Below are 22,749 nucleotides of genomic sequence, written 5' to 3' on the forward strand. Positions count from 1 at the left end.
TGCCAGCCCCAAATTCTGACCCATGGCTGCACCAGGCCTGGAACAGCAGGCCCAGCCTTGGCCACCTGGGCCCCAGGTGAGAAACAGCAGCTGCCTGGGGACCTGAACGCAGCATGGGGGACTCCTTGTGCCTGGGACAGATAGGTCTGGCTTCATGGGTCTGTGAGCAGTGCAGTCACACAGGGCCCCATACTTATAAGGGCCCACTTTTGATATTCATGCGGTTGTCACAATCTTAAACTCTTAGTGATTTTTTTAAAGGAGTCCTGCATTTTCATTTTGCATTGGGCCCCGCAAATTATATAGCTAGCCCTGGGGCAAATGGGTCCCAGATCCATCTGGCCTCCAGGCAGCCCCTCCCTCTTCAGGGGGAACCCACGTTCCCAGGGGATCCCATCCCCCCAGGTATGGCCCCAAAAGAAAGCTGGCAAGTCCTCTGGGGGACTTCATCCTAAATTGCTTTACTGGTCTCATGAGTCAGCCGAGTGGCCCCTGGGGACCCCTGATCTGGGCAGCCTCCAGGGGACAAAAAGAAATAGACCACAGTGACTGGAACAATGAATGAATGAATGAATGAATGAATGAGTGCAATCACATACATTCATTCATTCATCCCCTCCGTGCTGAGTCCCCTCCTTATGGCGGGCCCTGTGCCAGGCACCAGGGTTCAGCAGTGACCAGACAAAAGTCCCTGCACTCAAGAACCCAGCAGTCTAACAAATGAACAAGGGAAGGAATGAATGAATGGGGTGAATGAAGGTGAATACATGACTCCGGGTCCCCAGCAGAGATTGCAAACTGGAGGTTCCAGGCTTAATCTGGGGGGCCCATAGTATTCTGAAAATTTTTCAGTTAGTTGGCAACATCTAAAATTTAAGTCTTCCATAAAACCCTAAATTTCTAGCTTCTCCTAAAAAACTGGAGAATCTGGTCACACTGGGCCTGAACTCCTGCCAGACAGAGGCAATAGGACATGGCCTCCCCTGTTTGCCATAGTCCTCACCCACCCTTAATAACAAGACAGCCACCCATCTTGGTCAAGTCGAAGAAGTACAAAGCTATTGCCGACTGTGAGGCCAACCTAGGTACCCCTATGTCCCCCACAGTGGTCCCAGCCCTGCCCCTGGGCTCCATACAATGCCCACATACACGAGCCCATCTATGAGGAACTCATCCATGCCTTCTCCCCATGGCCTCCCACCGGAGCATCTCCCAGAAATCAGCACAAAAAACCATGGGAAGCACAGGGCCCTTTGGCTCCATTTTAAGAATGAGAAAAGTGAGGTCCGGAAGAGATGAGAGGCAAGTCCAAGGTCACACACTGAGGTGATGTGGTCCTGAACACAAGGTCCTCAGGTTTGGGCACACAGCTCCCCCAACCACACACACTATAGGTGAGGTTCAGGGGTCAAACCATTGCTCAGGGGTGGGGACTTACCCAGTGTCCTGGGCCCCAGGGGCCACATCGAGTCCATCTGCAGAAGAAAGGAAGGTGGTCAGCAGCGAGAGACCTGCCCAGACCCCGTCTCCTGGTCAGCCTCACTCAAACCAGGGTTGGAATCCAGAGCCAGGCAGATGAGAGTTCCCAGCCTGTGAGCTCTCCACAGGGGCAAGATCCAGCCCGAGCTCCGCTAGTCCCACCCCCAAAAAGCCATCCTGCCTCCTGGCCTTACCTGAGCTCCCATTGCTGCGTTGCCCAGGGATCTGTGCTCCTGCCTGCCAGGACAGACAGACACGTGAGGGCAGAGAGCCCAGACCCAATGGCCTCCCACCCTGCCCTTCCCCACCAAAACCACCTCAGCTCCCACCCCCACAAGTACCTGGGTGGGGCCTTCCAAGCCAGCAGCAGTGGTCTGGGCTGGCCCGCTGCTGAGGACCGGCTGTGGGACAACTTTCTCCATGCCTTTCCTGAGCCAGGTCAGCACCCAGCCACTGGGAGTGCTGAGGGACAAAGATCCGAGTTTGCCCTCAGGTCCCCGGCCCCTCCCTAATCCGAGTGGCACTCTCTGGTGTCCTAAAGAACTTGGGTCGAATCCCAAATGTCTATCTCCCCACTGTGAGGCTTCAGATATGTCACCTTCCCCTAAGGCTTGCATCCAACTCTGGAAAATGGCAGACACCAAACCTTGGCAAGGCAGGTATGCACAGTACCATCCTGAGCCCACTCCCATCAGATACTTGGTCCAAAGCAGCCAAGTTCTAGTATCCTGCTTCCTGCTTAGCCTGGCTCCAGGGGGTCCCATCCTACACTAGGCATACGTCATGTGCTCCAGAAGGGTCAGAAGGGTTGAGAGTTTCCTGTGGGGCGTTTTCCTTGTGGCTGAGACTGGGCAGCCTAAATATGAGGGTCACAGACTCACTGCCTGAGGCTAGCTGCTCCCCCCACCCCCCAAAAGATATGCTCACTTGGATAAGCACTGATGGTCTAAAATGAGCCAACTTGGAGATTTTACATGAAAGTCTGGATTTCTGGCTTCATTGGGAAAATCAGAAGCCCTGGCCACACTGGATCTGCATTTCTCCCAAGCACTGAGAATGCTCCAGCCCCTATTCTCTGTTTCTCTTGGTCACATTGCCCATTTGGTCCAGGAGATCCTTGCCTCTGCCTGAGGATCCCTTCAGCCAGTTCCCAAGATGTTCTGGGCAGTTGCCAGCGAATGAGTGGAGACCTGAGACAGTGCTGGTCCCCACCCCCAAGTGGCTCCCTGGTTTTTTGGGGGGGTGGGGGCTGGCCCCGAGGAGAGGGAAGGGTGGTGTGGTACCTGTTCACTTCGGGAACCACAGCAACCTGGGCTTGGAGGGATGTGGGTGGAGTAGGGGCAGCCTCCTGGGTTTCTGGAAAAGAATTCCCCGTACTTAGATCTGGAGCCTCAGAGTACCTAGGGAGGTCTACCCTGTGAGGGAGGTCAAGTCAGAGGTAGGGGAAAGAGGAGAACCCCAAGGGAGTCAGAAGGCCAGGGTTCCAGCTCAGCTCAGCTAAAAAGTCCCCAGGAGCCCGATCCTCAACTTCTCTGAGCCTCAGTTTCTTCATCTGTGAAATGGGCCTGCCGGCCTATGAACTCTGCAAAGCCCTGAGAGAGAACATACTCTTCCCTGCTGCTGGCCCTGCCAGCCTGGGCTTCCAGCACTTACCCTGAGGGCCTGGCTCGGCTGTAGCCACTTCCTCCCCCTCAAATGGCTCCTCCGGTGGCTGGAAGGTTCAAACAGGACCACGTAAGTCCTCAGGGAGACCAGCCCGGTTCAGGTAGGGGCAGCCCTCACCCCACCCACTAAGGACCCCCTCACCCCACAGGACCAAACAGCTCTATTCTCACATTCGTCCCTGTAAATCCCAGCAGCTTCACCCTCTACTTGGGACACTTCCTCCCACGGGTCCCACATCCAAGGTGCCCCCCTACCAAGGTAGCCCCAAGCCTATCACCTCCCCCAGGAAGCTGCCCCACTCCAGTGGCCTGAGAACAGAGAGGAACACTGGAGACAGTTATGAAGCCTTGAGGCAAACTGAAGGGGAGAGGGAGGGGAGAGGGAGGGGAGAGGACCCCCCACCAGCTATCCCTCTCCTGGGGGGGCCAAACCTGCCATTCCCCTGGAGCAGCTGGGTAGCAGTTCAGCATTTGCCATCTGCCTCTCATCTGCCTCTGTAGCTGCAGCTCCTAGTGCTGCGTGCACATATGTGCGTGTACAGACATGCGCGCACACACACACACACACACACACACACACTCATTATACATGTAAATGTATGAGCTCACATAAATGTCCACATATGTGCAGTTAGATGCATACATGCATGAGCACAAATAGGTACACGTGCAGTAACACAGCGGTGTGTGCATACACATGCACAGATAAGTGGATCTGCTCATACATGCACGTGTATATGCAAGACACAAAGCACATGTGCATATACGTTTGCATATGTATACATGCCCCAATACACATGCATGTGCATAGAGGCACATGCAAAATATTCATATATACATGTGCGTGCATGCAGACATGCACACGTGCAAATGCCTGCGAGTGTACAGACACACAAACACATGCATATGCACACTCCCATACATTTGCATATATACACAGACACAGATACTTGTGTATACATACATGCACATATATATAAGCTCAGTTCCATAAGCAGGGGCATCTACACGCATACACATGCACTGACATACAAACACATATTCACAAACACATCATTTCAAATGTACATCAACACACAATCAAATACACACATAGATGAATAAACGTGTGTGCACACACATATGCATGTATGCCTACACATACAAAGGTCTGCATCTGAACACTCACACATGAGCCTGCATGCACAGATGTATAAAATATGTATGTATACAAACATGCAGCTACATACAAATATGTTCATACACACATGCATGCACAGAAACACAAACGTGCATACACAAACACATGAATACATTCACAAACTCAGAAACATATACATGTACACACTCATACACTTATAGCATGCCCCACACACCCTACAGACACACCAAGGCATGTGACATACACGTGTGCATACAAATACATGTAAATACGTGCATGTGTTTGTGTGCACACAATTTGCTAATACATATGTATGCACAGACATACCACTTAAGGACACAGGGCATGCACATATGTGTACATACATGTGTGCACGTGCAAACACATATGCACACAAACTCTCTACCTGGGTGGTCACCGTTTCCTGTATATACCCCATGCTGCCCAGGACAAGCCCTTCCTCTACGAGGCACGCCCCGCCTCACCATCTCCAGTCACAAGTGGGCTCACCCTCTGTGTCTGGGAGCAAACCCCACCAGCTTCCACTCTCCAAAGTTAAGATGATTCTCTCCCTCCTCTGAGCTCACATACTTCTGTCTGATATACTCATTTGGCTCTCCTGGGAAGGGAGAGCTGAATCCAGTGTTGGAGCTCCCCAAATTCTCTCATCACCTCTGTCTCCTGGTAGAATGACCTGGCTGGTACTTGTCTGCTGACCCCCAGGGGCAACGTCTTATTCACCATTACGCTCCTAGCACAGTGCACAGGCCTGGCATCCATTAGATGCTAAATCAAATCTTTTTAACTGAGATTCTGAACTAGTTGTCATCAGGCTCCTGAACGGATGGGATGCAGAACTGGCAAGTTTGGATGTGCTCGAGTCCCCTCATAGAAGGTCCCCGGGGGTGCAGCTGACCCAAGCTGGGAATTCCGGAGCCATAAGGCCAGCATGGCTGCAGCCTCTTACCAGGGATTTGTCCCCTAGCTCGGCCTCCTTCAGAGCTGTTTTAGGCGCCGGCTCTGGTTCCAGCTCCGCCTCCGGTTCTGGTTCTGCCCCCTCCTCCTCCTCCTCCATCTTTGTCTTCTGAGGGGTCCCTGGGGGCTGAGGCAGCACCCTCTGGACCCAGCTCCACATCCTGATGCCTGTAGGAGACAGAGTCCTTAGGCATCCCCAGAGTGTCCACTGCTGCTCCCACCATTTGGGCGCCACTTAGGTGGGTCACACATTTCCCTTTTCTCTCATTCATCTTTAAAAACATTTTTGCAAATTATTCCTCCAGGTATTCACCTGATAGAGATACTAAGGCCAAAAACGTGTATAAAGAGCTTGGTCACAACAGTGCCATAGCAAAAGATGAAAAACACCTAAATATTTACCTGTAGGGATCTGGTTATTAGAAAGTTCCTAAATGTTCACCTATAAGAGGAACGCACATTAAATAAATTACAATACATCTGATAATGGAATACCATGGAGCCATAAAAAAGGTGGATCAGTTTGAACTAGTATGGAAAGATGTACATACTCTGGACTCCAGGAATGAACAAATCAGTTAAACTCTCTGTGCCTCAGTTTGCTTGTCTGTAAAATGGGGATGTTACAGTACCTATCTCGTGGAGATCATTGTGAGGATAAAATAAACTGGTGAGAACATGGCAGGCACACACTGAGCACTTAACAAATGGCTATGACTATTATTTGGTGTCAAGCAAGAACAGTAATTGTAGAATATCACATTCAGTACGATCCCAACATGGATTTTTAAAACTACATTGTGAATAGCATATGAACAGAAAATGCTTTAACATAAAAATTAACCTGTTTTCATGATTCAAACAATTTTAAGATAAAATGACAATTAAATCCCTTTTTCAAGATTTACTGTGATATTTCAGCCCTACCTTCTATGGGTACAGTTTCTGGCAACATTTATCTTCTGGGAATGGGAGGCCTCCGCTCTTATGACTAAATCCCGCAGGATGGCCTGGCCCAGGGGCACCACACAGGGCAGTAGGTGCAAACTCCCACCCTTGAAAGGGCCCTTCTGGGGAGATGCCCAACATGATAGAGTGCTTCTCTGTCCCTCCTCTGCCAAGGACACTGGCCCCAGGCTGAAAAGGACAGGCACAGGGCCCAGGATCCATGCCCCAGTGCCCGTTCCCCACAGCCCCTTGGCTGTGCCTCCTGCCCTCTCCTCACAGCCCCGACTTCTGCCCCCGCTCTGGCCTCAGCACCAGCTGTCCTGGGAGAGGCTGTGCTACAGGGGCAGAGCTCAAGGTGGGAAATCAGATCCCTGACTCAGCCTCCAAAAAGGTGAACCTGAGCCAGACATGAACCTCTCCGGCCTTCCATTTCCTTGTTGGGTGGGGACACAGACACAGTGATTTCCAGCGTTGGTAGAGCCCAAGGCCATGTGTTTAGGATGGAGGATTCCCCCAACCCCAGCCAGCCCCAGCCAGCCCCATGAGGCAAGACTGAGCTACGTGTCTTCCACCCTTGATCACATTCATCCTCGTTCTCCCTGCCTGCCACCAGCCTCAGGAAAATAATTGTTACCACTTTGTAGCTCAGGAAACAGAGGCACAGAGAGAGGAGTAGACTTGCCCAAAGTGACCCGGCCGGTAAGCAGCCAAGCCAAGTTACATTCAGGTCCACTGGACTCCAGGTGTCTCACATCCACCTCCGGTGCTATTGACATTTGCCCAGGGTAGGCTTCTGCAGGCCAGTCCTGCAAACCTTTTCCCAGTTTGTTTCTGAACCTCCTGGAAATGATTAGGGAAGCTCTCCCCACTCCCAATTTTTCTTCTTCCCTCAGACCCAGTCATTTCCTCCAGGATGGAAATATTTGCACGGCCCTGCTGATTCCACATTGATAAGGGAGGCTAAGGTGGGAAGGGTGAATTCAGAGCCCAGGGTAACTATGATGCTGGGATCACCAGCTTTTCAGAATCTTCTGGAAAGCTAGGGAAAATACAGGTTCCTATGCCCCTCTAAACCCTCTGCGGGACCTGGAATCTGCATGTCATAAGCTGCCTCTGAAGATTCACTAAGGTTTGAGTCCCACAGGCAGAGAGAGAAGCCCAGTTTTCCTGCCTTGCCCTATTCCCCAAGTCTAGATGCCTTGCTAGAAGGAGAGCATGGGGGGTCCTACCAGGCCCCACACCCAGCTACCACCTCATCCCGAGTTACCTGCTCGGATGCCAACCACCAGCCAGGAATTGCCTTGTCCCTGACACTTGCGGCCGGTCTCTCAGACACAGGGGGGATTAATAGGCAGCAGTGGTGCCGTGTGCAAAGGATTAGCAGGGGCCGAACAGGGGTGGGGAGGTGGTGGTGGAAGACAGGAGCTCCAGGCCCAGGCAGCCAGCAGCAACCCTCCAGGGGCCAGCAGGGATCTAGGTCCCAGGGAAGGAGCCCCATGTGGACCTGCTTGGGACACCATGAGTCACCAGGGGACCTCCCCAGGTTCCAGGGGCCCAGTTTGCCACATACCTTGACCAAGCCACAGGGTGGCCGGTGGGAGAATAACAGCTTGATGTCCCCATGTGATCCTGGGAGACTCTAGGTGGCAGAGGCTTGTCAACTGTCAGTCAGCAGTGGCAGGAGGCACACCCCAGCCCTCCAGCTTCAGATCCAGGACTCAGGCAGAGTCTCTCTGGGCCAGAGTCTTCTGCAGCTTGGCAGGACCTCAGCAGCCCCTGCCTTGGGCTCTGTCCGGTCGGCCATGGTCCCAGAGCTGCGCCTTTAGGAAGAATCCAAGGACTGAGGGATGGCTGACTGCGTGTGAGCTAGCCCCGCGAACTGAGGTCCGGCCCTAGCAGGGAGACAGAGATCTTCAGGGAGACAGGGACGGCAGCCCAGTGAAGAAGGGCTCAGCGAGATGACAAGAACTGGGTGAGAGTAGAGGAGAGGGGTAGCCAGCAAGGGATGGGGACTAGGTCACCCACACCATCTCCTGAGCTCCTCCTGTGTGCCCAGCAGTGTGCACAAGCAGGGCAGAGACACGAGTGTGTCAGTGGGAGGAGGGCAGGCAGGCCTCCATCCAGAGGGGGAGATTTGGGCCAAGCCATGAAAAGCAAGAGCTGAATGGACCGTGTTCCAGACAGAAGACACTGCAAGGGTAAAGTCCTGAGGCTGGAATGAGCCTGGATGCACCCAAGGAACAGGGAGGGGTCGGAGGGTTAGTGGGTATAATGAAGAGCGGTGGGAGATGAGATCGAGGTCGGCCAGGACAGATCACATAGGGCCCGTAAACCATGGTAAGGACTTTGGGTTTTAGTGGACGGACCAGGAAAGCCCATGATGATTTTGAACAGGGGCCAGGCACCACCTGTCCAGCTGATGTGCGGTGAGCATGTGCACTGGTCAGGAGCCTGCAGAGCAACAAATCATTCTATGACCGGATGACCCCTGGCTTCTTTCCCTCCATATATATGCACATGAGGGTCATCCACACTGGTGTACGGCCAAAGTTTGTTTATTTTCCTCGCCCTAGAACCCCCTTCTCTTCTCCCAGGCACATCTGACTTTGCCCACTCCCCAGGGGCTCCGCTGCCTCCAGGTTGCTCAGCCCAGGGAGGGAGCCACAGACCAAGCCTCACTCACACACAGTCCCATGCGATCACTCCTCCCCAGAGCCTCGTGCATGGCCCCTGTTATGCAACTCCCCAAGGTGGCTGGCATGGGAGGATGTTCTTTCTGCCAGCGAGGGCCAACAGCAATAACGGAGCTCAAGGTGGCCCCTGTGTGTCCTCCATAAATATGCCAGGCTGCAGGGGATAAGGGCTCCTCCCACAGCACCTCTGGCCAGGCCCTGGCTGGGGACAGCAAGTTCTTCAACTCTGCCCGGCCTCCAAGCAATGGCTGGTGAGATCGGTGATATTCACCCTCGCCTCTAGCTGGATGGAGGCCCATGCAGAGGTGACATGGCTGGGGCTGGTGGGTGGCAGAGGCAGAGAGAAAGGGGAGGGGGAGGAAAAGGGAGGTGTTGAGGGTGCAGCTCGGGCAACTGGGTGGCAGGTGGTGCCACTTACCCAAAAGAGGAAGCCTGGAGCTGGGAGGTGGGAGGAAGAGTTTGGAGGGGAGGGGAAATCATGAACTTTACTTTGGTAAGATGTCTGAGAGACGTCCAAGTAGAAATGTGCAGTAGCTGGCGAGGGCTGTGCGTGTGTGTCTGGAGTTTGGGGAGATAGAAATGTTAGGGGCACCTGGGTGGCTCGGTCAGTTAAACATCTGACTCTCGGTTTCTGCTCAGGTCACGATCTCACAGTCAGTGAGTTGGAGCCCCACGTCAGGCTCAGCACTGACAGTGCAGAGCCTGCTTGGGATTCTCTCTCTCCCTCTCTCTGACCCTCCCCTGCTCATGCTGTCTCTGTCTCTCTCAAAATAAATAAATCAACTTTAAAAATTAAAAAAAGAAAAGAAATGTTGGACTCATGAGCTCAGCTTCCACATGCTGTGTAAAGCCACAAGCCAGATTCAGAACCCCTGGGAAATTCAATGCAACTAAAGAAGAGAAGGGGACAAAGATGGCCCCTGGAGCCCTCTGGCACATGGGAGAGCAGAAAGCGAGCATGCTGCAAGCCAAGGGGAGTGAGGCGCTGGGGGAGGAGTAATGGCACGGGACCCTGCACGAGTGAGGCTTGGTCTGTGCCCTCCTCCCTGGGCTGAGCAACCTGGAGGCAGCGGAGCCCCTGGGGAGTGGGCAAAGCCAGATGTGACTGGGGGAAGAGTAAGGGGTTCTAGGGCGAGGAACATGAGCAAACTTTGGCCACACACCAGTTTGGATGACCCTCATGTGCACATGTGTATGGAGGGAAAGAAGCCAGGCTCAAAAGACCCCAATGTCCGTATATACAAAGTTCAAAAGGGGCAAAATGAGCCTGTCTTGTCTATGGCTGCACACGTAGGTGGTAAGAGGAAAAAGAAAAGCAGCAGTCATGTGGTGACGTTATGCAGCCAGAGAGCGGTTACCTCTTGCAGGGGGTTGGAACTGGGGAGGAGCAGGTGGAAGCTTCTAGGGGCTGGCATCATTTCTTGCTTTCTTTAGCTGGCATCAATTTTTTAAAACAACTTTACTGAGGTATAATTTATAAGCCATAACATTTTCCCATTTTAACTGTACAGCTCAATGATTTTTAGTAAATTGACTGAGCTTTGCAACCTGCACCATCCAGTTCTAGAACATTGCCGTTGTTGTCCCAATGAGACCCTTCATGCTTCATGGGAATCACTCCCCATACTCAGCCACAGCTCCCGACAGCCACTAATCAGCTTTCTGTCCCCTAAAATTGGCCTTTTTTGGACGCAGACTGGTTTTTTGTCGGACTTCTTTCATTTAGCAAAATGTCTTTGAGGATCTTCCACATGGGAGCATATATCAATACCTCATTTCTTTTTAATTCTTGAGTATTCCGGGGTGCCTGAGTGGCTCAGTTGGTTAAGCATCTGTCTTGGTTTCGGCTCAGGTCATGATCTTACGGTTTCATGAGTTCAAGCCCTGCCTTGGGCTTTGTGCTGGTGGCATGCAGCCTGTTTAGGGTTCTCTCTCTCTGCCTCTCTCTCTGCCCCTCCCCCACTCACACTGTCTCTGTCTCTCTCAAAATAAGTAAATAAACTTAAATTTTTTTTTAATTTGGGGGGCCCTGAGTCAGTTAAGCGTCTGACTTCGGTGCAGGCCATGATCTCATGGTTCACAGGTTCAAGACCCATGTCAGTGTCTGTGCTGACAGCTCAGAACCTGGAGCCTGCTTCAGATTCTGTGTCTCCCTCTCTCTGCCCCTTCTCTGCTCATGCTCTGTATCTCTCTCTCTCTCAAAAATAAATAAACAATAAAAAAAATTTAATAAACAATAATAATTTTTAATTCTTGAGTATTCCATGGTGGAATTTATTTACTCACTAGTCAATGGACTCTTGGGTTGTTGCACTTATTAGCTGTTTGAAATAATGCTGCTGTGAACATTTGCATATAAGTTTTTGCCTGGACCTATATATTTTCAGTTCTCTTGGGAAGACTCCTAGGGGTAAAATTGCTGTTATATGGTAATTTTATGTTTCATGTTTTAAGAAACTGCTAATCAGTTTTGCAAAGTAGCACCTCTTGTCTTGACCTGAATAATAGTACACGAGCTCTCGCTTTATAAATTATTAGTTACATTCTATATTTATGCATTCTCTGTATTTTTTTATATTTTATAACGTTATAAGAAAAATAAACTGGAGGTGGGGTGGTGAGTAGACTCAACTCCGGGAAAGTCTTCTCTGAGGAGTAGGGCTTGGGGGATGCTGTCTGGGGGCTGTATGGAGCCCTGGAGGTGGAGCAGGTAGGGAGCCAAATCCTGCGTGAACCTCACAGGAGGGGTCTCTGGACCTGTCACTCTCAGCACCTGGACAGGTGTATGTGGGGCATATGCCAATAAAGGCAAACAAGTCAGACTCTCCCCAGGGTTTCCTCACATGTGGGGTCCATCACCAATGGTTGTGACCAGGATGGTGGGCAGGCCCCGGGGCTTTCAGGTGCTGGGCTTAGGCACTCATGACCTCTGTTTCCTGGGAAGGAGGGAGGGAGGCTGCAGGACTCCAGTGGGCCAGGGCTAGAATATCACCTGCTAATCCCTATCCTGCTGAGGCCACCACTCTCCCTGATCCCTTTATGCTTACCCTGGATACTGGCCACTGCTAATCGCCACCCTTGGAGACCCAAGGGCTGGCAGGCAGGCAGGGCAGTGCCCTCAGGTTTCCAGGAGAGCCCACAGTCGCCCTGCATGGCAGGACCTAGGGTCTTGCCTAACACAGAGCCTTGAGACCTAGAGAGAGACAGCGACTAGTCCAGGATCACACAGCCTGCCCTGGCTAGCCCTCGTATGGCTGCCTCCAGGGAGCCCATTTGGACATTTCTCAACATGCCTGGCTTGTGCTAAGGCTTGGGAGACAGCAACCTTCAGGAAAGCCGAAAGCGGGGGCCAGTTCACAGCACCCTTGCTAGCTGGCTCCTCTCCTCAGAGCCTACAGTTGCCAGGGTTGCCGAGGAGCAGGCGTCCTCACAATCAGGCTGCAGTGGGCATTGTCTCTGCAGAATGTTCCTTTGTGCTCCTACTGTATAAGGCTCTGAGGCCAGCCCATCTTCCTGCCTCTTCTCCCCACTGAGTCAGAAGAGCAGAAAACCCTCATAGGCCTGTGCATCTGGGGCCTGTGCCCTGCAGACAAGGTAGCCACTGTCGGTGGGTGAGGAGCAGTGTGTCCCTTCCCCCCCACTTCTCCCCGCCCCATTCCCCATCCTCCCCATGCAGGCCAACCCCTGAGACAGCTTCCTCAGGCCAGTCACCTTGCCCTCTCCCTGCTCCTCCATGGTCCAAGGTCCTCGCTCCTCCTACCCACTTACCGCCCACCTCCCTCTCGCACCTGTAACTGGGTCAGGAAGAAAGCAAGCCGGCTCAACAAATTCTCCTAACGTTTAAATGACTGAAAGGCTGTGGGAATAGCCGCTCTTTAAAGGGAGGCACTGAGTAACCAGCAATGCTTTTGTAGTTCATATCTCTTGTAGTTCATGCCTCTCCCCTTATTTAAAACTTTCCTATGTCTCCCTGTAGAATTTTGAGTAAATGCCAGGCACTTTAGCTAAGGCCAGAAGTCCATAATTAGCTACCCAGAGGCAGACTGAGCTAAATTCTGAACCCACTTGCTGCTGCTTCTTCCTGATCATTACTTAAGAATAGAAGACTCTTACGCCTCCTCTTTTAGACCGTTCCCAACCACACACACCCTGTGCTCACCTGCCAGAGCCCTGAGCACATCGTGTGTTTGCGCATGCGTGCGTGAGTCCGGGTGTCCCTGACACCACATGGGGAGCTCCTAGCCGAGGGTACATCGTCCATAACCGTTGGGCGAGTAGACAAATCCGCACTGGCCAAGGTCGCGCTACCCCACAGGAGAGTGTTTGGTCGGGGTGTCTCTGCTCCCCAGCCATGGCCCGCATCGTCGACCTGGTGCCCTGGGAGGACGGCTCCACCCACGTGTACGCGTCCCCGGCCATCTCGCTGCCGGTGGCGCGGACGCGCAACCAGCTGGCGGGCGTGAAGCGACAGCTGTACCACCCGGCCCTGCCCAGCCTGCGCCGCATGGACATGGACTCTGTCAGGGCCTGTCTTTCAGACGAGCACTGCCGGTCCACCACCTACTGCCGCAAAGGTCAGGCCACCTGGCTGTCGCTGGTGTCCGCGGCCCTTCTGGGCCTTTGGGAAAGGAGTGGGTGGAGGGTTTCAAGGAGAGCCCTGGTAGAGGGCAAGGCCGTCGGTGGCACATGAAAGCGTTAAAAGGGCTAGTCCCAGCTCTGCTTAGGTCTGAGCCTCTGCTTCCCTATCAGGAAAATGGGGATGATAACAGCGCCTGCCTCGCAAGGTTATCGTGAGATTAAAGCAAGCCAAGAGAAGCACTTAACGTAGTGCCCGGCACATAGTACGTGCGCAACAATAATGTGGCGGTTGTTATTCAGAGAGAGAGAGCTGTGCAGAAGTCAGTTGTCGCAGTAGTAGGAGTGATAATAAAAGCAATAATGACAGCTTCTGCCCAACCTGCTCTCCAGATGGAAAGGAGGAACAGCCTCCTCACGCTTACCGTGAACGGGAGGAGGACCTGAGCGTCTTTGGGGTGAAAAGGCCACATAGGCCCAAGGAGTAAGTCTTCATCCATTGAGCGGCTTGGGTGTGGAGGTGGGGGTGCCTGTGAATGAATGAATGAATGAATGAATGAATGAATGAATGCATGAATGCATGAATGGATGCAGGAATACACATTCATTTCCACACATTTATCAAGCACTTGCTTGGTGCCTGACACTGAGCTGCGGCGGCGGGGAAGCAAAGGTGTCCTAGCTAGAGGGAACAGCATGTACAGGGGCCTGGAAAAGAAAAGCTGCAGGAGGTGTTGGGTGAACTTGGGGGGGTGGGGGGGTGGTTGGTTGAGCCAAAGGGTAAAGTTGGTGATCACAGTAGGAGCTGGGGAGGGGAGAAGGGCACAGCTCAGAAAGGGCCCTGTTGCTAAGCTCAGGGGTCTGGACTTGGGAGAGAAAGAGGAACCTCTGAAGACCTGAAGCAGAAAAGAAGTCTGAGCATTCTGGGGGTGGGGAGGGGGTGGAGGATGGCCCAGAGGGACCAGAGGTGGATAAGGGGGGGGGGGTGTTAAGGCACCGGGAGGGAAGACAGTCTTCAGGAAGGAGTGACAGTGTCTTGGCCACAGGAGAGGGTTTGGGAAGGTATTTAGGAGATAAAGTAACAGGATTTGGTAACAGAGTGGGTGCCGAGCAAGAGCAGGGAGTCTGGAATGAGGCCCAGGTTGCAGCTAAGGTGACAGGTGGGGTGAGGGTGTCAGAGACTGCATGGAGACCTCCAGAGGTCCCGTGCAGAGCCCTGCAGGGGCCAAGATGGGACATGCCAGAGGTGGGTGGGGAGGTGGGGAGGAGGGAGGGATGAAAGGTGAAGTGGGGTCCCCCCACCTGTCCCTCTATGAGGGAGCAGCCACGGGGCTCCCACTAACTGCTGCGTGGGAAGGCTCTTGGAAACCAGCAATTTACATTTTTAGGGAATGCTCTTGATTTAGATATGTATTTTACGGCAAGTATATGCTTTTAATAAAAGTAATCAAGTCACAGCTTCAAAATTCAAAATGCTGTAATAATGTACGTTTTAACACCTCACCGCCTCCACTCTCCACCTCTGCTGATTTACAGGTGTCCATCTAGTTCCTAATGTATCCTTCCATTGTTAATAATGCAAATACAAATATATATACTTCTGCTCCCTAACTTTTTACTATGAGTGTATTCAAACATAGAGAAAAGTTGGAAGGATAATACTATGGACACCGGTTGCCTTCCACCTGCTTCGGGTACTGTATTACCATATTTGACTCTTCTCTCTCTAACACACACACACACTCACACTCTCCCACACTCTTCGGCAAGCAGCTCCCACTGCTAACAGCCTCCTCTGTGACACAATACCATTATCACATCTAGGACAGTTAACAATAATTCCCTAACACATAATATGTGGTCTATATTTAAATGTCCCAAATGACCCCTAAAGATATCTCACAGCTTTAAAATCCTTTTGGGGGCACCTGGGTGTTGGTTGAGCGTCCAACTCTTCGTTTCTGCTCAAGTCATGATCTCACAGTTTCGTGACTTTGAGCCCCATCTAGCTCTGTGCTTGCAGCCTGGAGCCTGCTTGGGATTCTCTTTCTCCCTCTCTCTGCCCTTCCCCACGTGCTCTTTCTCTCTCAAAAAAACAAAACAAAAAAAAAAAACAGAAACAAAAAAACAATAAAATAAAATAAAATAAAATAAAATAAAATAAAATAAAATAAAGGGGTGCCTGGGTGGCTCAGTCGGTTCAGCGGCCGACTTCGGCTCAGGTCATGATCTCACGGTCCGTGAGTTCGAGCCCCGCGTCAGGCTCTGTGCTGACGGCTCAGAGCCTGGAGCCTGTTTCAGATTCTGTGTCTCCCTCTCTCTGACCCTCCCCCATTCATGCTCTCTCTCTCTCTGTCTCAAAAATAAATAAATGTTAAATTTTTTTAAATTAAAAATTAAATAAATAAAATAAAATAAAATAAAATAAAATAAAATAAAATAAAATAAAATAAAATAAAATTCCTTCTGGAACCAGACTGCAATCTAGGACTGTGCATTGCAACTGGGTGTTACATATCTTTAGTTTCAGTCTGAAATAGTCTGCCCACTTTCCATTTTTCCCTCATATCGACTTTTTAGAGTTCAAAATAGTTATATGATAGACAGTCCTACATTGTGAATGCGAGTGATTGTTTCCTTAGGGTGTTGTTTACCTTGACTGTTTTCTGTAAACGAGAAGCTGGATGGGGAGGCTTGATTAACCAGGTAAAACATCCCTGGCCAGAATCTTGCATGCTTGCCATAGTGCTTCAGCAGGAGGCACATAATGTTGTTATCCTGCTATTCGTGATGCCGAGTTTGATGACATGGTTAAGGTGATGACCTGAATGTATATTCTTCTCTGCCTCCAATCTCCTCAGTTTTGTGCTTTAAAACAAAAGGTAGCATACAGCATATACTCTTCTGCACCTTGGAGGTCTTGTATCGAGAATTTCCTGTTTCTTTTAAGTAGCTGCTAGCGAGGATGTATCAGAGTGTATTTAACAAGTCCTTGAATGAGACACTTGAGCTATTCCCGGCCATTTTCTCTTATGAACAATGTTGAAATGGGTAGATCTTTTACTCATATCATTTCCCAGTTGTGTACCTGTAATGTGGGATAAATTCCCAGAAGTAGGACTCGGGTCCAAAGTAGAGGAGACACCTACCTCTTCCCTCCTTTTTCTTCTTCAGATGACTTTGACAACGCCTACTTCACACTTTTCGGTGTCCCCAATAAACCTCTGCAGTGCTTGGTGAGTGTCCTTTGCTTCTGGCCCTGGGTTTGCTCGGGGGAGACGGTGTGAAGGCCCTGCCTGTGCCCGCCCCAAGTACCTCTGGTTCTCCAGCTGCCTGCTTGTGGCCCTTCCCCCTTCCCATCTCCTTCAGGGGCTTCAAGGCCCTCCACCAGGCCCATGGGTCAGATGGGCCAAGTTATCAGCTCCTGTCTATGGGGCGGTCTGGGTCGCCCCCCAGGCTTCGGCACCTACCACGCGGCCCTGACTCCCATCGCCCGGCAGGACATCACCGAAACCGGCCGGAGACTCCGAAACAGGTGCCATGAGGGAAAGCTGGTACCCATCGCGCCGGGCATCAACCGGGTGGACTGGCCTTGCTTCACTCGCGCCATTGAGGACTGGTCCCGCTTCGTGTCCTCGGCTGGCGAGTTCAAGTTGCCCTGCCTGAACAAGAGGGGTCAGTCTACTGGGCGCGGAGGATGCCATAAGGCGGGAGAGACCCGGGAAGCCAACTGCGGCTGGGGGCTGAGGGGGGCGGCGTCAGGTGGGCTGTGGCAAGGACAGCGGGGAAGCTGAGGAGGAGCTGGGCACAGAGAGTGAGCGGGACCGAAATGGGCTGAGGGACAGGGAGGTGGGGTTCGTCTTGTGGAGGAGGCAGGGGCCAGGTCCACGCCAGAGGACGCCATTGGGGCGGAGGCTGCGCGCGGGGCTGGTTCTGGGGCCCTTGGAGCAGGGTTTGGAGGCGGGGCTTGTTCTGGCGGGGCAGGGGAGGCGGGACTGGCTCAAATAACAAGTGTGTGGGCGTGGTTTGATCTAGGGGCGGGCTCAGGTAAGAGCGGGGGCGGAGTTTGTCCGCGGAGGGCTGGGGGCTGCAGATGGGCGGTCTCTCCGCAGTGGAGAGTTTCAGTGGCTACGCGGTGCGGTACTTGAAGCCCGAGGTGACCCAGAACTGGCGGGTAAGGAGGGCTGCGCGCTGACCTGTCCCTGGGGACCAGGGGGTGGGGAAGGAGAGGCTAACACGGGGGTCGGGGAGGGGAAAGGACGCCCAGGCAGGGTTTCCCAGTCCCCAGTCCCCAGGGCAGAGAGCAATGTGCGGGGCGGGGGCCAGGGCCAGTGTCCCCCTAGAATCACGGACCCCCCATTCCTCTGGCCCTGCGCCAGTACTGTCTCAACCAGAACCCCAGCCTGGACCGCTACGGACAGAAGCCCCTGCCTTTCGACACCCTGTAAGTGACGGCACAGGCCCCGGGACCCCATACCTCAGGGAGGGAGGATGGGCCTCAGAGTACATGGCCATCTTCTTCAGAGTACACTTAGTGACTCTTGAAACTGTGAGACCTGGGAAGAACTGCTGGGCTCCAATACACCTCCAAAAAATTGCAGTCTCAAAATGAATGGGTGTTTAATTCCTATCAAACGGAACACCCTGTCGCCCAGTCCCCCCTGGCAACCCCACCCTTTCGGAGTGGAGGCCTTAGGTGGGACGAGGGTGGACTTTAGTAATCCTTCTGGTGGGATGGCGCTTCTGGAGATGGGAGTGAGGTTCCTGGATAGGGTCGCCCTTCCCCACCTCGGGCTCACCTTCCTCCTCCGTTTTTCGCAGGAATGCTTACCGACGCTTCGGCTCAATCTACAGGTAGGGGAGTGACCCCGCCCCTGCTCGCACCTAGCCACTGGCCCGTTGGGGCTGTGCCTCTGCCGCCTCTGGACTCTGGGGATTCTCAGACCCCACTGCACCCACGGGGCCTCGCACCAAGGGATTGGTACCTCCTGGGTGATATTGGGGGACTGAGTTGCCTCCCTCCTAAGAGATCCTCGCCAGGCAAAAGGATGGCCTGCTGGGAGATGGGGGGGAGCAGGGTGCCTGTCTCACCAGATTTGGCTCAGACTAGGCCAAAAGGAGGAGGGCTTACCAGGGAGGAAAGCGGCTGGAAAACTAAACAGGCACGTAAGACACATGATGGAAAGAACTGAGAGTTTGCCTTCCAGGATGTGGATAGGTGGTAAAGGGCTGAGGCTCATGTTCCCAGCAGGAGTGTGCAAGGTATTCAGGCATCTTCATCATTTGGTCATCTCCCACCTACCCGGCCCCCTTCCCTCCACGGCAGCAGTACCAGACTCCTGGGTATCATCCAAAGGACCAGCACAACCAGGCACTCCACACCTTTGCTGCTGCTGTTGCTGGGCCTAGATAATCCTTCCCTCTCTGCCTGGAAAATCCCTCCCCACCCTTGAAAGCCCAGCCTAGATGTTCCATCCTTCTTGAAGTCTTTGCTGATCTCCTGCCTCTCCCCTCTAGCTTAAACCCCCTTGGGTCGCTCACCACATGTGCACGCATATCTGACAGCATGCAGACTATGGCATTATACTTATCGTTGGAGAGCTTGCCTTCTCTCACCCACCCTGTGCACACACAAGGGAATGCTTTCTGATTTCTTACTGCTACATAGTGCCTGCTAGAGCAGGTGCACTAAATGTTTGAAAAATGAGCAAAGCAGTACATTATTTGTAATCAATGGGAAACAAAAGATGAGGCAAAGTGAAAGTGAGGGGGGGCTTGAAAGTCAAGCAGAGTCACTGAAAATATATAAATAAAAGGAAACAGGGAGCCATTGAAGGCTCTTGAGCCATAGAAAGGCAGGATGGAAGGTGTGTTTTCAGAGCCTCGAGGACAGGGTGGTGGGTTTGGGGGAAAACCCTAGAGAAGGACAGCCTGACTTTCCAGGACACCCTGGAGGCCCCTGCCTCACCCCTGTTTCTCTCCACAGTCGTGTCAACTACCTGACCCCCTGGCATTAATCTGTGAAAAGGAAGCCGGTCCTCAGGCTGCTGGGCTGTGCCATCTCCGGTTCTCCAGCAGGACAGAGCGGGTATGGTGGCACCACCCATCTCCCTAAAAGTTCAGCCGGACTGGAAATAAACCTAATGCTCCCCCAGGAAGGAACCAGGCACGTGTGTGTGTGTGTGTATGTGTTGTACGGACTGGGAGAGGGGTCAGTACCTCAGGATGATGATGTCCTACCTTTACCTGTCTCCTGCCAACTCCTGAGGAGTGGTGGGAGGCTGGAGAAAGCTGTCTCATGACCCCAGGTAGAGAGTCAGAGTCTAAGCCCCAGGGCTCAGCCAGGGGTGAGGTGTAGAGATAGGCTGCCTGCAAAATGGGTTTTCCCTATGCCCCATCCCCTGCTTGCAGCCTCACATCCAGTCTCCCTCCACTTCAGATGCTGAACTTGGGCCCGGGTCAAAAGGGATTGTTAGACACCTCTCTCAAAAGCTTCCACCATACCAATATACTCTGGTGGGGGGCTTCTCTGGGCCTGGCAGGCTCTGGTGGCCTAGAGGCAGCCTCTGGGTGTAGAGCAAGCATTGTCTGCTCTATCCACAGAGCTTCAGGACTAGCCCTCATCTGTTGAAACTACAGAGAGGAAAGCACGATGTTCTGGGGCCAGCCATAGGCAGTCCTGGGCCAGGGCCAGGATAACCGAACTCAAAGGGGTTAAGGAAGAGTGTCTCTGGCATGGTTAGAGAGCCAGGATAAATGTTGAGCTCCCAGACCTTCTAGATACCCCATCCACATCCCACTTGGTGGGCAGTGTGCAAGAACAGATCCCAATCAGGTAAATAGCCACCCAGCTCAAAGACTGTTTGAACAAGACTCTGCTGCTAGGATCTGGAACCTCAGGGATCCATGAACCTTGTGAGATCGTGAACAAAATGATGTGTCCACCCACATATACATTTTCTCATGGAGAGGCTCCTTGTTGTCATCTGATTTTCTGGAGAGTCAGCGTCCACAAAGGTTAGGTTACTTACACCCTCCCCATCTCCTTCCACTAATATTTACTGAGCACCTACTGCATGCAGGCCAGGTCTCATGTGGAAGGAATTTTTTTTTTAATTTTTTTTAACATTTATTCATTTTTGAGAGTGAGAGAGACAGAGCATGAGTGGGGGAGGGGCAGAGAGAGAGGGAGACACAGGATCAGAAGCAGGCTCCAGGCTCCAAGCTGTCAGCACAGAGCCCGATGCGGGGCTCAAACTCACAGACTCTGAGATCATGACCTGAGCTGAAGTCGGATGCTCAACCGACTGAGCCACCCAGGCACCCCTCGTGTGGAAGGAATTTAAAGACTACTACCAACCTCTTATTTCTGGAGCCTATATTACACTATTCAGAACACAATGCCATGTGGCTCATTTATCTCCTCCAGACCTCATGCCCTATAAACATTCTGCAAAGCGACCAGAACCAACGCTATCCCATATCACAGATGGGAAAACTGAGGCCCAGATCAGGAAGTCATTCACCTCCAGCCAAACCCAGGGCTCAGGACTCAAAGAAAGTCCCAGTATTTGACACGGTATTCATGTATAGTTTGCACTCAAGATTTGTAGAATAAATTATTTCCCAGAATGGGAAGTCTTTTATTCAATCTCGGGTAAAAAACAAGGAGATGAGTTGTGTTGTTGTCTGATAATGCAGACAGAGGCTACCTTACAGATAGTAGGCTTTTTTAAATTTCTTTTAGGGGTGGAGGTGATGGGTACTATCCTTATACCGAGGTAAGGAACCGTGGTGTCTGTCTGTCCTCATGTGTGGGGTTCTGCTGACAAAAGAGCCGGAACATGGGGAGGAGCAGACAGGAAGAAGTAAGCAGATCACAGAGTCCCTGCATCCTTGAGGGCCTATTCAGAAGGCACCCAGCCTCCTGCCATTTCATGCAGGAAGAAACCCTTTCCTCCAAGCCCAAAGGGCAGTCCACCTGGCTTGAACCTTGGGAAGCCACAGGCAGAACCTCGTGAGGTGTCAGAGCCACATTCTGCAGCCCTGAGTGCCACCCCCAGCATGACAGCTCCGAGAATGGATAGATTTGCCCAAAGCTCACATCACAACAGTCCTGCCCTGTGTGGGTCTTGGGACAGCCAGAGGGCATGCTTCAGTATTCCAGTGAGAATCAAGTCCCTGGGAGTTTTTTCCTGGCCCTGCTTCCTTGACACTGAATGACTGGGCAAGGCCCTCCAGGAATTTGGCCCAGCAGATATTTGAGGCCTTGTCTCACCCAGTGCTGGGTGTGGGAAAGACACAGACCAGATGCCATCCCTGCCTGTGAGGTGCTTCCAGTCCTAGTAGGAGGAAGGCAGGCCCAGCTGATTCAAACCTGAAAGCAGAAGGTGAGAATGTGGGCACACCTAGGCCACGTTCCTCAAGCCCAAGACACTGTGAATGGTAACCCACACCAGCAGTTTAATTTGGTTCTTGCCCACCAGGTATACACTGAATCCTGATTCCATAGGCATAAAAACATGTGCCCAAGAATGAAGAAAATACAGAGTAGATGAGCATCAATGAGCCTGATTCGCTATGCACTTTCTATTTTTTTAAGTTTATTTATTTTTTAAGTAATCTCTATGCCCAACATGGGGCTCAGACTCAGGACCCCAAGATCAAGAGCCAAACACTCTTCTGACTGAGCCAGCCAGGCACCTCCGCACTTTCTAGTTTTTAAGCACGAGATAATGTATGAAGTAAGCACTTTGCAGACACCATGAGATGGGTAATTTTAAACCCGTGTTATGAATGACGAAATGGACTCCGGGAGGTTAAATGACTGGCCCAAGGTCACACTGCTGGTGATTGGCAGAGCTGGGAATTGAAGCCAGCATCCCTGACCCTCGAGCCTGCAGCCACCACATTCCACCGCCTTTCTGCGATGAGAGAGATACAAGCCAAGAGTGGGGAAGAAACCAGAGGGGGCTTCCTGGGGGTGAACACATTTGCTAACCCCATCCGGAGGCCAAGAGATGGGAAAAGCCCCATTCCTACCCAACCTGGGGCCACTGTGCCCTGGCCTCAAAGCCCTCTCAGCCTCAGGAGGCTCTTTACTCATAAATAGATCATGTTAGGGGCGCCTGGGTGGCTCAGTCGGTTAAGCATCCGACTTCAGCTCAGGTCATGATCTCACGGTTTGTGGGTTCAAGCCCCACGTTGGGCTCTGTGCTGACATCTCAGAGCTTGGAGCCTGCTTCGGATTCTGTGTCTCGCTCTGTCTCTGCCC

At 52.3% G+C, this 22,749-nt stretch overlaps 2 protein-coding genes across 9 annotated transcripts in view; one reads left to right on the top strand and one right to left on the bottom strand.

The window, feature by feature from the left end:
• The window catches only part of CNGB1 (cyclic nucleotide gated channel subunit beta 1), a 76,896-nt gene extending 59,831 nt beyond the window's left edge, over positions 1–17,065 (bottom strand). Inside the window, exons 1-10 of one of the 5 annotated variants that reach the window (XM_045046018.1) lie at positions 16,946–17,065; positions 16,130–16,563; positions 13,901–14,005; positions 7,778–8,099; positions 5,252–5,427; positions 3,133–3,190; positions 2,763–2,835; positions 1,821–1,941; positions 1,674–1,716; positions 1,439–1,475 (exon numbers count right to left, since the gene is read on the bottom strand). In XM_045046018.1, the coding sequence (XP_044901953.1) occupies positions 1,439–1,475; positions 1,674–1,716; positions 1,821–1,941; positions 2,763–2,835; positions 3,133–3,190; positions 5,252–5,419 (500 nt within the window). In that variant the 5' untranslated portion in view covers positions 5,420–5,427; positions 7,778–8,099; positions 13,901–14,005; positions 16,130–16,563; positions 16,946–17,065. Of the gene's footprint in view, positions 1–1,438; positions 1,476–1,673; positions 1,717–1,820; positions 1,942–2,762; positions 2,836–3,132; positions 3,191–5,251; positions 5,428–5,661; positions 5,702–7,474; positions 7,526–7,777; positions 8,100–13,900; positions 14,006–16,129 lie in introns of those variants that run through there. The other 4 variants (XM_045046019.1, XM_045046021.1, XM_045046020.1 and 1 more) reach the window with 4 other exon arrangements.
• On the top strand, positions 12,387–19,642 carry TEPP (testis, prostate and placenta expressed). Of its 4 annotated transcripts, none has more exons than XM_019819810.3 (7): positions 12,387–12,494; positions 13,216–13,474; positions 16,650–16,711; positions 16,976–17,150; positions 17,870–17,919; positions 18,297–18,329; positions 19,462–19,642. In XM_019819810.3, exons 2-7 carry the CDS (start codon positions 13,252–13,254, stop codon positions 19,588–19,590), a joined length of 672 nt encoding a protein of 223 aa, XP_019675369.2. In that variant the 5' UTR covers positions 12,387–12,494; positions 13,216–13,251; the 3' UTR covers positions 19,591–19,642. The 4 variants fall into 4 exon arrangements, with proteins under 4 accessions (XP_019675369.2, XP_023100830.2, XP_044901958.1 ...); XM_023245062.2 differs by having other exon boundaries at positions 12,388–12,494; positions 13,250–13,474; XM_045046023.1 differs by lacking the exon at positions 12,387–12,494 and adding an exon at positions 17,588–17,649 and having other exon boundaries at positions 12,507–13,474.
• Positions 19,643–22,749: the final 3,107 nt, after the last annotated feature.

This window comes from Felis catus, chromosome E2 (assembly GCF_018350175.1).
Source record: "Felis catus isolate Fca126 chromosome E2, F.catus_Fca126_mat1.0, whole genome shotgun sequence".
In the NCBI taxonomy this organism is placed as follows: Eukaryota; Metazoa; Chordata; class Mammalia; order Carnivora; family Felidae; genus Felis; species Felis catus.